The sequence below is a fragment of the Camellia sinensis genome, chromosome 10, assembly GCF_055761805.1.
Source record: "Camellia sinensis isolate YWXY chromosome 10, ASM5576180v1, whole genome shotgun sequence".
Taxonomy (NCBI): Eukaryota; Viridiplantae; Streptophyta; class Magnoliopsida; order Ericales; family Theaceae; genus Camellia; species Camellia sinensis.
The window spans coordinates 166,130,521-166,146,599 of NC_138970.1; the positions used below are offsets into that span (position 1 = coordinate 166,130,521).

The following is a 16,079-nucleotide window of genomic DNA, read 5'->3' on the forward strand; positions in this document are numbered from 1 at the left end:
AAAAAACATTATTATGGTACAAATTGTGTCTACTTTAGTTTCAAAAACTGAAACTTGAGTTCCTCAACCTTGTCATATTCAATTTCTCTATCTTTCATCTTGTCCAAACCTCATCTCAAAGAAAGTTTACTAGTAGCAGACAAAGCAAAAGAACTGCTCCAAATGCTTAAAGACAAAATAAAAAAATAATAATAATAATAATAATAATAATAATGAAGTGCTAGATATCTCTTCAATTCTTTAGGAGCCGTATAAGATCAAGAGAAATGTCCGTATCCCTTACAATTCAATGTAAGAAATGAACATATGCACCTTTGGAAAATAGGACATGAATCTTGCAAGTGGATGAGATGCAAAGTAGCTAACTTATGGAAAAAGCCAAAAAGGTGGGCATACCCACTAAAAATGGATTAAACATAGTAGAGATTTCACTACAAAATTAAGTTTGTCTTTTAGTTTCACTTATATTTGTGTGTATTTTAATTTCAAATTTGAAATCTGATCTTTACCTATTAATTATACTGTAAATGCAGAGTCAAAACCAAGTCTTATTTAACAATATTCAACTCTTTTTTTTTTTCTTGTAATCTATCAGCTATATTTAATTTTCTAGAGATCTAACAATAATAATATAAGTAAAGTAATATTCACTGAGTGAAGAATTATGCTTACTGTTTACTAGTTGAAAGGCAAACAACCATGGCATCCATATCAAAAGCAAACAACCAACCAACAAATACAAATTTTTGTCCGACTAATTAAAGCACAAAGTTTATTTTCTTATGATTGCAATATTAAAACTATTGTGCTAATAGTGGTATTAATGGATCTGTCAACTGCTGAAGCCATGACAGCTTGAGAAAAAATATTTTCTCACGATTGCCTATCTTTCTCTTTTTTCGTTCATAAATTCTACCTCTTGTGTTTAACCCATAAAACAAAAACAAAAACAAAAACAAAAACAAAAGTTAAAAAAAAAAAAACAAGAGAGCTAAAAAAAAATCTTTCAATCACTCCAAGAGCCTTCATGCATTTTCTGCAATTGTGTACAAAGTCAACTTGAAAATTACAATTCAAATTTGATGCATATATTACATTTTTGCCATATAATTTGAATATATAGCAAAAATAAAGGTATTGAGTTAAAAAATTGCCGACTTTTACCAAAAAGAGAGCTCCTCAAGTTTCCAATATGTACCTCAAAAGAAAAATTGTAATTTCCGTATACCAAATATCTAATCATAATGTACACTAACCACCCTCAAACCAAAGAAAATAAGTTGCAAGATGAAGCATCGGATGTATCACATGCTCAAAATCACCCAAAATCCTAACCGCTACAAGCCACATTGCCCACCAGACAATAGAATCAAAATAAAAAAGATTGCTGCACTAACACTACAGACAGGGAGAAGACACTTCTCCTGGAAAAATAAAGAGCTCATACATCATCATCCTTCACAACTTTGAGGGCCAATCAACCTCACAATTCACTAGGGAAATTCTTGATTTGTCCTTCCTCCGAAACATCTTTGTTATTCGTCTTGTAACCTAACCGTATGCGCATGACAAGGGATTTCTGAAAATTAAAACAAAAAAAAATAATAATTATACAGTATACAAACCAAACCAAACCAAACCAAACTAAGCCTTGTGCCCCAATCGAGTGGGGTTGATTATATGAATCCTTTCTCGCTATTCAACTCTAAAGGGATGCTCAGTTAAATCATCAAGTTCATAAGAGATCTGACTGAAATTTTTATGTGCTGGCTGTAAGGCTACCTAACACACAACCAAAGACGTTTACTTTCTATACACAAATCCTGAGCCTATCATTATCAATCAGTGAAGTATGCTGAGCATCTAACAAGCGCTGAAAATCTTATGGCCAGAAACTCGTTTTATCAAGTTTATAAAATATTTGTGAAAGAAAAAACCAATGAAGAAGGCCAGTGGTGGCATCACATCAAAAGAATGAAAGCACTTCTAAGAAGCAATTAAGTTTATATACAATAGCATATGATGACAAATATCTGTTCAAGAGAAATGCATAAAGGTGAGGAATTGTAAAACCTACCTTGCCATGTTGACTGTTCGTAACTCGCATATTTTGTGTAATTAACCCATCACCACTTGCAGGCAGGGTATTACTGCTAGCTGGATCTAATTGCAGTTGAAGAAACTGTTGATTGAAAACATCAGAAAATAACACAACAGCATGTTGATTCAAACTTTTCTTTTTTTAATTTTTCTCTTTATGGAACATGTGGACTAAACTTGTTACTATGCCAATTGAATGACAAAATAGAAAACACTAAAGGAGCAAATACTAAATTGAAAGTCTACTTATGAATTGAAATTTGAAGTGTAAAAGGTAGTTCAGATGATGGCTTTCATATGGGCTAACCTTCGGAACAGCTGCCTGGAAAATAAAATCTGTATAGACATTAGGCGATTTGTTTATAAAATTTGCCTCAATAAGTGTTGTTTGTGGGTTTCCAGGAGGCTTTGAGATGTTGAACATTATCTTCAAGGAGTTGCTCTCGAATGCAACTATTGATGGAGAAGCAGGACCATTGTCTTCTGTTTATTGAGAAAAAGGTTACCAATATTTTAAGAATAAAATATAACTACGAGCAAAATTCAAGTATGAGTAGAGGCTATACCAAGTTTTTCGGGGATGGAAGCAAAGCCATCCAACAAATCCATCATAGAACCACCTGCAGGAGAAGAGGCTTGCGCAGAAGGTGATGACAGACTCACTAATGCACCATCATCAGAAGTACCGTTACCGTGATTACAGGATAAAATGTCCGATGTAGATGAGCTGCTTAGAGCTGGAGTCCCAACTGACAAAAGATCCAATAAAACATCTGTGCCACTTTTTTGAGCATTACCGGTACCTAGCAATGAAGAAAGAAAACAACTTAATATGCACTGTTGAAGAATGCATTGATCGAGTTATTGACAAGAAATCTAAGAAAAAAGAAAAAATTTGAAAACAAAAATATTACATAAAACTTAACTTTCATGGACAAAGACACGTGACGCGACATGGACACGACACAGACACACCGACAAGAAAATAAAAATAGAAAAACGTAAGAGGCGACACGTGGGGAACGCATGTAAAATATATAATTTTATATATTTATTATATGGATATATAAGCATATTATTTTATATATATGAATATTTAATTCAATGATAAAAATTTACATTTTAAAGAAGGAGAATAGATATAAATTTAATTTTTTTTTCTTTTATCATTGAATTTCAAGTTATTTTATTCAAACTTGTGATGCGTCTATAAGTGATAAACCCGTGTTTCGCAAGTGTGTTAAGCATGTCAATCACCCAAATTCAATTTATCACCAATTCTTAATGGCAAATGTTTGATTAATGAGTTCATCTCATAATAACACACGTCAAAGCAATAAAAAATAGAAGAATCAGATTTTTTTTAAAGATGCCATGATTTTAAGGAAGGCTAAGTCTTTCCATAATGTAGTATTAAAACATAGAACAAATTATTAAAGCTAACATATTTTGGAAACAAAAGTAGTAGACAAAAAGTAAGTTTCACTGGTATTCATAAAATTGTTATACCTTGTGCATCCCAAAACTAACCTGGTTGTGATGAAGCTGGTGATAAGTCAACACCAAGAAGATCGTGAAGAAAATTGCCATCGGAAGAGCTAGGTGCTGGTGCATCATCTGAACTTAGATCTAGTAAATCAACAAGAGGGGCAGTTGTTGATTTTGTAACTCCATTTGGAAGATCAAGTGAAGCTCCAGTCGAAGTTGAAACAGTTCTTGGCAAAAAACCAACCCTCTTTACACTGTAAGTCGCCTCATCTAGAACTGGCATCCTTTCAACAAGGACAGACCTGCACACACTCAGCCAGCTTCTCTGTAAGATACAGAAGGGAACTAAATTCATAAACTATCAAAAAAAAAAAAAGAGGAAAAGTAAAAGATTAAAAGCTAGTCATTTTAGTAATGTAAATGAAAGCATACCTGATATTCTGATGCTTCTCGATGATTGAACAAAATTCAATTGATCTCTGCTGCAGTTCAAGCACAAAGCTTCCTTTATATTGAACAATTATATCCTTTATCCTCCTAGAGAGAATATTTAATGTACAATCATATCTCAATTCATAAAAAGCCATGAAAATACTAAGAGAAAGATTACACAATGGATTAAAAATACCAAACTGAAAGAAAGAAAGAAATTATAGTGGTAGTAAAAAGTTTTAACACACATTAATTCTTTTGGGTGGCAAAATAGAAGACGTTATAATAAATGAAGTTTTCAAAAAGTGAACATAGAGCTGATATAAGCAGAAATTGTACAACATCAAATCAAACCTTTTTTTCTTGAATACGAAAAACAGAGACCCAAAAAAGTGACTTCTTATTGTACCAATCTTGTCAGATAGAAAAATAGGAAATAGTCTTTCCTCAACAGAATATGGATGTTCATTAAATTTCCTCCATTTAGAACAAACAGTAATGATGGTTAGAAGGCCCTGAATAAATAGAATCGCAAAGAGTTTTGCTTAATTAATAAGGATTCACTTTTACAAAAGAATTACATTAACTCAGATGATTCACACCTGGAAATTTTCAAAAATGTTAAAGCCCTTAATTTTGAAGAGTTAGTTTCTAATTATCACCCATGAAAATTCTTTAGTGATATACTCTTAAAAGTGAGCTAAACTAGTATAAGTTTGTTAATAAATACAAATGGAGTAGGTGAAGAGCAATCTAGGAAACGAAATGCGGAACCTATTTAAACAAAATGGAAAAACTGGACTTATTAGACTCAGGATGATATTTCAAGAAGAGAAGTCAAAGCCTTTTCATAGAGAAAGAACTGACAAAAACTTACAAACAATAGATAAGTATTACAAAAGGAACTTGTTAGAATTTACCATCACCTACCACCACTACCACCTCACCTACTCCACTAAACCTAACCCACTACACCACTACCACCATCCACTACACCTACATCTATATAAGGAACCATTTGTAATAGACAGAATATCAATCAATTCATCAATCAATAATACATAAATTCTTACATGGTATCAGAGCAGGTTTAGAACCTAATATTTTTTCTTCACCGGCGGGCGGCAACTTCGCCTTGGCTGCCCGCCGGACATCAACCTAGTCCGCTAAAATTGTCTACACATACCTTGGTTCCGCTGCCATCTTGGTCACCTTCAAGATCAGAGCATCATCCATCTTGGTCACCTACACCAAACACACAGCTCTAAATGAAGCACTAAAGCAAGAAGTTGAGAGGCTGAAGATTGCAAATGGGAAATAACAACTCCAACTGAGTCCTTTAGCTCGAGAACGCCGCCCGTGCCACGCAGCCCATTAGACCCGTGCCTTACAGCATCCTCTGCCCCATGGAACTTTGTCTGACCTCGTCCACATTATTCCGATCACCGGAACTCCCTCTTCTACGCCGGAAATCTGAGACACCGACCATTGTTCTCCGGCCGGCTCGGCTGACGATCTCGGCGAAGAAAAGGACAGTGATCGAAGGAGTGAGCGACGAGATGAATGCGATCGCATCTCAGAACTTGGACTTCGCTCCCGCTCGAAGGCGCGTTCGATCGGCCTTCAAGGATGCTCAACAACAGCTCGATCATTGCTTGTTTAAGATGGCTCCTTCTGGGATCAGAGAAGATGAGTGGTATGAGAGGAATTCAAAAGGTTTGGAAATTTTCTGCAAAAGCTGGTTGCCAAAACCAGGTGTTCGAATTAAAGGGGCTTTGTGTTTTTGTCATGGATATGGTGATACATGCACCTTCAGTAATAATTTCAATGACATGGTCCATTGTGCTGCTGACCCACACCACCCACCTTTCTTTTTATTATTTTATTTCATCTTTCAATTCACGCTTTACACAACACCTCCTGAGCATCTCTCTCTAATTTTTCAAACCCATTTTCCTTTTCTTCTTTTATTTCTTTCTTCTTTCTCTTCATCCAACTATCCACCAACTTTTGTCCCCTTCTTTTCCTTTCTTTTATTTTATTTAAACACAATGCCTCTCACATGTTTTCATCCACCGCCCACATCCCTCACTTTCTTTAATATATATTTTTTTTATAATATATTTTTTCTATCCCTACTTTTATTTTATTTTATTTTATTTTATTTTTTTCTATCTTTTGTATAATAATGAAACATTGCTAAAAAAAAAAAAAAAAAAAAAAAAAAAACAACCATCTCAGTTTTCATTCCACAAACTTATCATTTTTGTTATGACGGGATCAACCCCGATCACAATTTTACTTCACAATTTTACACAAAAAAAAAAAAAAAAAAACAACAACAACAACAACAACACAACAAAAACAACAAACAACAAACAAACAAACACAACCACACCCACAGTGGGATTTTCTTTTCCCTTCTCTACTCTGCCGCCGGTTTCTTCTTCTTGCCTCCGTCCTGGACGGCCCTTGCCGGTGTTGCCTCCGGATTTCCCACGCCACCGAGCACATTTACTCCCTGCTCCTCCACTGCAGCATATGGCGGCCCTCCAAATCGGAACATCACGGTGGCCTTCCGCTTCAGCTCCTTATTTTCTGCTTTCAGCACACTTATCTCTGCTCGCGCATCCTTATACATGCGTTGGAGCAGAGCCAGTTGGGCGTTTAAATGCTGCACCTCATTTGTCCTACTCTGCAGCCGGTTCGACAAGTTTGTGACCACCGTCATGGTTTCCACACATGACTTCAAAGTATACTGATTGGCCTCCACATCCGATTGCACTGCCATTCTTTGCTCCACAGACCGCATCGGAAAGTTCAGCGGAGCAAACTCCGGGGCGCTTGGTTGAGGTTCCAGTGCCACCGCACCAGTTATCTCTCTTGTTGACTCGTTGAGGTCGGGAAAGAGAGTGAGCAGACTCCGAGACGAAGAGGCCATTTTTCTGGGCTACAAAGTGTTCCAAAGTTTCTCTCTCCGAAGAGGCAGAGTTTTTTCAGAGAAGGGAGGTTTCAGACTGGTATGCACAGCCTCCGCCTCAACCTTGGTTTAAATAGCCAGGGCCGATTCCAAAGTTTCTCTCTCCGAAGAGGCAGAGTTTTTTCAGAGAAGGGAGGTTTCAGACTGGTATGCACAGCCTCCGCCTCAACCTTGGTTTAAATAGCCAGGGCCGATCCGCGCATCGCGCGCCACTTGCCGACAGACGACAAAACGGGCGCGCAAGCCAAGGCGCTCACGTGCCTCGCCATCATGTCCGGCACATCTTTTTATGACTTGGGCTCGCCTTTTGATGGCACGCCTTTTTATGGATTGGGCACGCCTTTTGATGGCACGCCTTTTGAAAAATTGGGCACACCTTTTGAGGGTGCGACTTTTTAAGGGTCCGACAAGACTCTGTAAACTGTCCCGACATTGATTCCGGTTAGCTCCTTTATGGGTCCGACAAGACTCTGTAAACTGTCCCGACATTGATTCCGGTTAGTTTCTACAAGGGTCCAGCAAGACTCTGTAAACTGTCACAACAACTGTCACAACATTGTCTGCTACAACGGTCCGACATGACCCCATAAACTGTCTTCTACATCGGTCTGACACCGCCATACAGTGTCCTCTACAACGTTATGACACCACCATACAGTGTCTTCACCATCGGTCTGACACGACCATACAGTGTCTCCTATCCTCTTTTCTTTTATGTATTCGTCTATTTTCTTGTTTTGTTACTCTCTCCAAACTCAAGTTGGTTAGTTTCTATCCTCCTTGAGTTTGCGGGGGGCTGTTAGAATTTACCATCACCTACCACCACTACCACCTCACCTACTCCACTAAACCTAACCCACTACACCACTACCACCATCCACTACACCTACATCTATATAAGGAACCATTTGTAATAGACAGAATATCAATCAATTCATCAATCAATAATACATAAATTCTTACAGAACTTTTAGCTGCTCAGCAGCCAACTATATTTACAAACTATGACAGATAAAGCCTAAATAAGAGAATGGTAAACAATGACATATGGGAATTATAGATCCAAATTGAATTACATGACCAAAATAAACCAAAGAGCTCTTGATATTCTATCTCATGTCTGGCATTTTCTAAAACTTCACAAATTCTGGGGATATATGAAAAGTCACAAGTAATATATACATATGGAAAATTGCACAGAATAGATACACTAATAAGAAATGAAAGAATATAAAACATACTGTGAACAAGCAGCAAAGCGACAAGACAACTTTAACAAAGCAATCAAACACATCGCTCGAGTGGTGAGATCCAAGCTATGGCACTTTATAGCTATCTCTATGACATCCACTGCATCAGACTCTGATACCTGCAAAGAACATCTAGGTTCTTCAAAAGAAAGAAAAATACAGATGCGACAAAGAAAATACAACAAAACTAATAACACAAGCTAACCAGTCAAAGCATTGAGATTTTGCTAAGAAACAATTCCATTATCATGCCACAAATTATTAGATTGATTTGACATTGGAAACAACATACTTGTCAACTATCAACATGTTGTCTTAGTCAGCTCCTTTGTCATACACAAAGGAGATGGCACTGTGGAACGAGGATAGAGTGATTCAAGAGAAATTCTCAATAAATTCTCATCCAGAACCCATACATTACTTAAGAACAATACCAGGAGCAAGAACCATTCAAAGTCACTTGAATTAATGTTTGATTGTCAAACAATTTCAGGAGAAATTAATAAAAACTATTTCATCATGATGTCTCCCCAAGTCATGTCACATGCTTGCAGAGCCTCCCATCAAACATTCAAAGAAATGTAGTAAACAAGGCAAAAGATACAAATGGAACTAAGGAATCATCAAAAAAGCACCAAGAAATAAGAGCTAAAAAGTAGCAGCATGTGATGGAGGATGGTTGGCACACATGACAACCAGAGGATCAACATTGAAGATGAGACTTTAATAAGAGGATGCAATGACATTCGAAGATGTTCAAGGGGAGCGAATCTTACTAATTGAAGATCACAATTGAAGATGTTCTATGTTCAACTGTTCAAGATGACAAGAGGATGCAATGACAATTGAAGAAATTTGAATGGCTAGCAGAAGATGTTCTAATGGACCGTAGGCTAAGGAAATGTAGTATTAAAGTGAGAGGTTTAAACAGCAATTACAACAAACAGAGAATGTTGCATAGCTTGTGACATATATAAAGAGAGCAAACCTTTGGAAGATGTTCATATAAGGAGATGCAAGTACTGCATTCACACCTTACCTCGTTAAGACTAGTTCCCCAATATCATTCCTCATTATTTGTGGTTTCCTAGAGCAGTCACCCTTGTTTGAATTCATCAATACATTCACATTCTTATAATTACTCAATTAATTAGATTTTTTTTTTTTTTTTCATTTTTCGATTAGACTCCTAATCAATATTATGATAAGGTCTATTGTGGCAAGCAGGAATTCATGTCTTAGAATTCTTATAACAAACAACACAGCATGACAGTCAAAACACAAACGAAGGCTAATCCTTGCAGGATGGTAGGAGCATAAATTTATGCCACACCCGAAGACAATGAGTAGGACAAAATTTAAGGCATATGCTAAAGTACTTTATTGTAATAGAAAATCACAAAGAAAGTGAAGATAAGGTTTGCCTTGTGCTTCTGATCATCAACCAAATCTCCAACAGGACTAGGGAAAGTGAAGATAAGGTTTGCCTTGTGCTTCTGATCATGAACCAAATCTCCAACAGGACTAGGGAAAATAATGAAAACAAAGCTCGAAATTTTCATTATAAGTCAATAGGAAAAGTCTAACCCTCCCAACATGTTTGCAGTAACTCTTACAACAAAATTCAAATGGATACTTCTTAACTCAGTTAAAGAACTCGTAACCAAAATGTTTAGGTTGTAGAATCCAAAAGAGGAAAAAAATAAATAAATAATTTAACAGGTAGCAAGGAGTTGTATGTTCAACATGTTACTACATTTTTGTTTATGATCAAATGACTCAGAACACATCAGACAGAACCAGAAAATGTGACAGAAATGTATATTCAATTTCGTGCAATATGCTAACTGTAGACACAAATTTTAAAACATGAAATGTTTCAACACATTTCAAAATTTTATGTTACAAATGTCCACTGTTTAGTTTTTGGACTAAACAGTGTTGATTATTTGAATAGCAGGTTCCTATTTCCGATCTGTATTTCAGATCGTTAATTACACATTTTATAAATGAAACCCCCGATTAATGAAGAACAAATTAAACAACAAAAGACAATTTAAGAAAAATAAATAAATATTTTATTGAAATTGTTATGGGTTTTGAACCCTTGAATACAAAGTACAATTCTTGAATTTGGAACCCTTTACCAATTCATCGCCATTCTACGTTTGTAGCGTAGGCTCTCAAGTTCTCTAGGCTTCTTTTCTTCTAGCTCTTGATTTCTTTCTCTCTCTCTCTGATATTCTCACTTTTGATTTTTTGATCCTTGGTCTTGTGTGATGGTCCTCATATTTATAGAAGGCCATCTACGTGATAAGAATGCTTCATCCTCAATTTGAATTTCAAATTTAATGATAGCGCTATTTGAATTTTGAATGATAGCGATGATTAACTAGATTAATCTTTGAGGTTTCATCCTGTGTAGTGTCCTTACTGTAGGCTCCACAAGTGTCATCTTTCATAGGCTCCACGTGTCACTTGAGCATCTTGAATAACGTCGTTGAGATACGACGTTGTTTTATTTATGTACTTCAACAGATCATATTGATCCTTTTTAGGAAGTGATTACCTACAACATTACTATCATAGGCTCTATGTGTGTCATTGACTGTATTTGAATTTTAAACATAAATTTGGTTGAAATTTATGTGCCAACACTAGCCAATCAGTTACTAGAAGCTATCAACATTTCATGTTTTCCCAATTATCTAATCATCAAAAAATAGCTTAATATTAGTTCCTATAAATTAATCATATTAGTCGTTTACAAATTCCAATCCAAATTTTGAAGATTGTATTGTGAAAAGGTTTGACAATTGAAAACTTCACATAATGCATGCCTATCGCTGACTTGTTATAGCATATGATACAATCAGATTAAATGAGAACCAATCACAAAGAAATCCAAGTCGAGAAAAATTTGTACAAGCAAACTTACAGTCATTGGTTCTTCTATATCAAGCATTCCAGCATTATTGACCAACATTTCACCATATTCTCCAATGCACCAAACTGCCACTCGGACAAGACTTTCCTGATGAAAATATCAAAATCATTTTTCACTAATTACTCAAGATGATAGAACTTCCATACCAAATCTTATCCTAAGAAAGAAAAAAAGCGAAGTACCTGTTCACCTGATGTTTGGACTGCTCTGTATAGAAACCGTACTGTATATCCATGGAGGTTCGAAGCATTGCTTATCACAACAATAAGGGCATGCCAAACTTCATCCTTTACAAAATTTCCTGCCTACTAATAATAGTGTCAGGATCAGAATTTTACCAAATGTGCCATTACCTACATCAAAGAAAGCTAAAAGAAAGATTTAAAAAACAAAATAAAAAATTGTCATAACGACACTTTCCAGGCATGGCATGAGAGAATTTTCAGATAAGAAAGAAAACTATTGAGCAGCAGCAGCAGCACGACTGGTGAGTTGTAGCATTATATGCGAGCAACAGTACAAATCCGCAGGTTCAATGTGAACTCATACGGAAATTAAAAAAAAAAAAATGCTTGGATCTACAAGATGACATGAACAATTTCAAAAGACATGATCATTGACAATGGCATATACTCTCATACACAGGGTGGTGTTTGTTCAGAAGGGTTGGAATGTACAGTGATTGATGATGCTGGTGGGTTTCAAGGTGCAGTGGATGAAGGAATCTCTGGAGGAATCTTACACTTAACAGAGAAAGGGTGGAAATCTGTCTTTGGGTAGGTTGAGTAGGAGATCTCAGTGGGTGAGTGTAGATGCCTACAAATATACTTTTTCACACGAAAAATGTACCAGATTAGCAATTTCATGCATACCTCAGAGAGAACCTTAATCATCTGATCAACGTACCAAATCTTTTCCGCGGAAAACCTACAGCAGAAAATGAAAATAAAACAGACTAAACTTTAAAAAAAAAAAAATTTGGAAGACGGGGGGGGGGGGGGGGGGGAGGCAAACCAGGGCACAACGTTCCTACTAAAGTGGGCTCTAAGGAGGGCAATATATGTTCAGTATACTCTAATGACTTATCATCTCAACCAACCATATTGCAATGCCTTAGATTACAATTGATGCTGTTGCCAAAATACATATTTACAAAAACAAACACTCTGCCATTTGTCATAAAGGAAGGGAAGCTAGATCTATAGCGATAATAAGGAAGAGCAAAAGGAAAAGAATATCATCTGAAAAAAGTAAAAGGCAATAACAATAATCTAAATTCCTACAGAGTATGAAATTGCCTTGTTTGCAGGGTCTTTTGTGTTCAGATGATTGGATAGATACATATTAAAGAGTCCATTATATGGCATTTATTCATAACCACTCTGCAAATTCTCAACAAGGAGACTTCAAATTTGAAATTAAATATTTATCTACTTACTTTTCGACAATGGAACAAATTTTGGCTGTAAGATCTCCTTTGAACTCTTGATCACTCACTTCCAGACATTCAATAAGATCTTTTGTCAAAGGCTTTACATTGCTTTCATTCACAAGAAGAAACACAAGTTCGAGGGCCCTTTTACGAATAGTAGCATCCGAATCCTGAAAAATGAATAAGAAAAGGTATGAGCTTCTTGGTTTACCCATTAAGAAGATATGCATCCTGTTAATAAGAATACACCAGAGAGAGACAACATATATGCATCAAATTTACAGCCCGAACTCCACATTGGATATCGCTTAAAATCATTAGTTTAACCTTTTTCATTTCTAATGAAATAGCATATAAACAAATGCCAAAATGTTTGCCAAGTTAATGAATTCCCAAAAGCTAAAGTTGTATATCAAGCTATCCAACACGCCATTCACATGCGACCCCAGCTTGCATGTGGAGAAGAGAACAAACTGAACTGCATAGAGTGCATGATAAAAATAAAATAAAAAGAATTCATGAGACTAGAACCCAAGGCCTCTTAGAATCAAAACTTTGATACGATGTTAAAGACCAAAGAGAGAAAAGAAGATGAGGAGAAGCGTATGTAGTACCCTAGGCATTACCCTTTCCTTTTTTCTTTTTTCTTTTTTCTTTTTTCTTTTTTTATTTTGATTTGCAAAAGTCAATTGTTAGTTATTAGATTAGCTCCTAGGGGGAGTTGAATGCCCAACCTCTCCCTTGCAAGCACCTAAGTGTTGCCTCAATGCCACAAGGCCATGAGCCCCTTTTCATGGTATTTGAGTGTTTTCATTTTTCTTTATATTTCGTAGGTCCACCCCTGCTTCATTGTCAATGTAATTATGTGTTTATGGGTTGACATGAGGTGTTGTATGAAGATATTCTCACGTAAATGCAGAAGGAATTTTTAAAGGTAAAATGTAAATTTTCTTAGTTACTAAATGATTATGTTAATCATGTTTAATCAAAAATTAATTAAGGAATTGAATATATTTAAGTGTACGTCCCACTAAGTTTAGCTATTGTTTGGTTTCAACTTCCACCTTAAATTAATATTAATTGTGTGTGTAAATTTGTAGTCTTTCCAAACATGGCATAAGAGGTGATGAGACAACATTAAGTGACTTAATGAAGCAATTCGTCAAACCTTAACGACTTGGATTAAGCTTCATGGATAAGGTCAAACCACAAGAAGACACCTCATGCTTGGTAGAGTTAGTGGGAAAATCCAACATCCACCATCCACACCTCCTGCTTGAATTCCTCATGCTTGGATTGTAAAGAAAAAAATTGCAGAAGAGAAAATTAAGACAAGCCTCCCATTCTGCTCCCCCAAATTCTATTTGAGAGAGGGTTAAAAAGTGAGAAAGAGTATAGGGAGAGAGATAAGAAGAAGAAAAAACTGAATAAAATAAAGAAAATTCAAGAAAAAATTGGAAAAGATTGTTTACAAGGTAAGAATTTATTTTTCTACGTTCTTTTCAGGTTCTCCATCTAATCTTCATTTACATGAAAATTCACTAGCACCACACAGATGGCATAGAATAGTTGATTTGGGCCTAAATCCGGTATATAAATGAAAAAGAATCAACTTAAAGAAACTTAAATTGAGTTGTGTATTTGAGATTTGAAACTCGAGACTAGTAGTTTGAGAACTTCGGACCTAGATATAGATTGCACTCGATAATTTGAAATCTTATGTAGAAATTTAATGTATAAAGAGAAATGCTTGTATTATTGATTGATTTTTATTGATATCTATTACAATGATTCATGATTCCTATATATAGAAGAGGGTGAGTGTGTAGTAGGTAAGGAGTAGGTGAAGTGGAGGTGGTAGTGGTATAGTGGGTTAGGTTTAGTGGAGTAGGTGAGGTGGTAGTGGTGTAGTGGGTTAGGTTTAGTGGAGTAGGTTTAAGTGGGTGAAGTAGGTGGAGAGTAGGTGGATTTTAACAGCCCCCCGCAAACTCAAGGGGGATAGGAACTAACCAACTTGAGTTTGGAGAGAGTAACAAAACAAGAAAATACATAAAAATAAAAGAGGATAAGAGACACTGTATGGTCGTGTCAGACCATTGGTGAAGACACTGGATGGTGGTGTCATAACGTTGTAGAGGATACTGTATGGGGGTGTCATAACCATGTAGAGGACACTGTATGGTGGTGTCATAACGGTGTAGAAGACAGTTTATGGGGTCATGTCGGACCGTTGTAGAAGACAGTTTACGGGGTCATGTCGGACCGTTGTAGCACGACACTGTTGTGACAGTTGTTGTGACAGTTTACGGAGTCTTGCTGGACCCTTGTAGAAACTAACCGGAATCAATGTCGGGACAGTTTACAGAGTCTTGTCGGACCCTTAAAAAGTCGCACCCTCAAAAGGTGTGCCTAATTTTTCAAAAAGGCGTGCCATCAAAAGGCGTGCCCACTTTATCAAAAGATGTGCCATGAAAAGGCGTGCCAGTTTGTCGGGCGTCAAGAGGCGCGCGATGCGCGTGGCTGCCTCGGCTATTTAACCAAGACGGAGCCTGAGGCCGAGGCAGAGGCAAAAAAAAAACCTGCGAAATCCTCTGAAAAATTCTGCCGTTTGCTGAGAGAGATACTCTGTTCGTTTGCTGAGAGAGATACTCTGTAACACTCTGTAACCAATCCTTCTCTGAAAGTACCAGTCGGAAATCGCTGCTTCGCTGAAACACTCAGCAACCCAAAAAACATGGCCTCTTCTTCCCGTTCAGCTACCCAGAACATGGCCTCTTCTTCCCGTGGTCTGCTCACTCTCTTTCCCGACCTCAACGAGTCAACAGGAGAGATAACTGGTGCGGTGGCCCGTGAACCTCAACCAAACACCTCTGGTTTTGCTCCGTTGAACTTTCCGATGCGGTCGGTGGAGCAAAAAATGGCAGTACAAACAGATATAGAAGCCAATCAGTATACATTGAAGTCATGTGTGGAGACCATGACTGCGGTCACAAACTTGTCGCACCGGCTTCAGAGTAGGACAAATGAGGTGCAGCAGTTAAACGCCCAACTGGCTCTGCTCCAGCGCATGTATAAGGATGCGCGAGCAGAGATAAGTGTGCTAAAGGCAGAAAATAAGGAGCTGAAGCGGAAGGCCACCGTTATGTTCCGATTTGGAGGGCCGCCATATGCTGCAGTGGAGGAGCAGGGAGGAGTGATCATGCCCAGTGGAGTGGGAAACACGGAGGCAACACCGGCAAGGGCCGCCCAGGACGGAGGCAAGAAGAAAAGACCGGCGGCAGAGTAGAGAAGAAAAAAACCCGACTGTGGATGTGGTTGTTTGGGTTTTGTTTGTGTTTTTTTTTTTTTTTTTTTTTTTTTGTGGTGTAAAATGGTGATCGGGGTTGATCCCGAGATGAATAAAATATGATTTGGTGTGCAAAGCTATATGGTATGAATGGAATTTGAAAA

At 37.0% G+C, this 16,079-nt stretch overlaps 1 protein-coding gene across 7 annotated transcripts in view; it reads right to left on the reverse strand.

The window, feature by feature from the left end:
- Nucleotides 1-993: 993 nt before the first annotated feature.
- LOC114279052 (AP-1 complex subunit gamma-2) overlaps nucleotides 994-16,079 on the reverse strand; it is a 41,908-nt gene continuing 26,822 nt past the window's right edge. For 5 of the 7 annotated variants that reach the window (XM_082892794.1, XM_082892791.1, XM_082892793.1 and 2 more), the window contains 11 exons: nucleotides 12,636-12,799; nucleotides 12,070-12,124; nucleotides 11,380-11,502; nucleotides 11,189-11,284; nucleotides 8,242-8,369; nucleotides 4,021-4,125; nucleotides 3,631-3,890; nucleotides 2,667-2,903; nucleotides 2,408-2,583; nucleotides 2,078-2,182; nucleotides 994-1,579 (listed from right to left, as the gene is read on the reverse strand). In XM_082892794.1, the coding sequence (XP_082748920.1) occupies nucleotides 1,484-1,579; nucleotides 2,078-2,182; nucleotides 2,408-2,583; nucleotides 2,667-2,903; nucleotides 3,631-3,890; nucleotides 4,021-4,125; nucleotides 8,242-8,369; nucleotides 11,189-11,284; nucleotides 11,380-11,502; nucleotides 12,070-12,124; nucleotides 12,636-12,799 (1,545 nt within the window). In that variant the 3' untranslated portion in view covers nucleotides 994-1,483. The remainder of the gene's footprint in view (nucleotides 1,580-2,077; nucleotides 2,183-2,407; nucleotides 2,584-2,666; nucleotides 2,904-3,630; nucleotides 3,891-4,020; nucleotides 4,126-8,241; nucleotides 8,370-11,188; nucleotides 11,285-11,379; nucleotides 11,503-12,069; nucleotides 12,125-12,635; nucleotides 12,800-16,079) is intronic. The other 2 variants (XM_082892792.1, XM_082892790.1) reach the window with 1 other exon arrangement.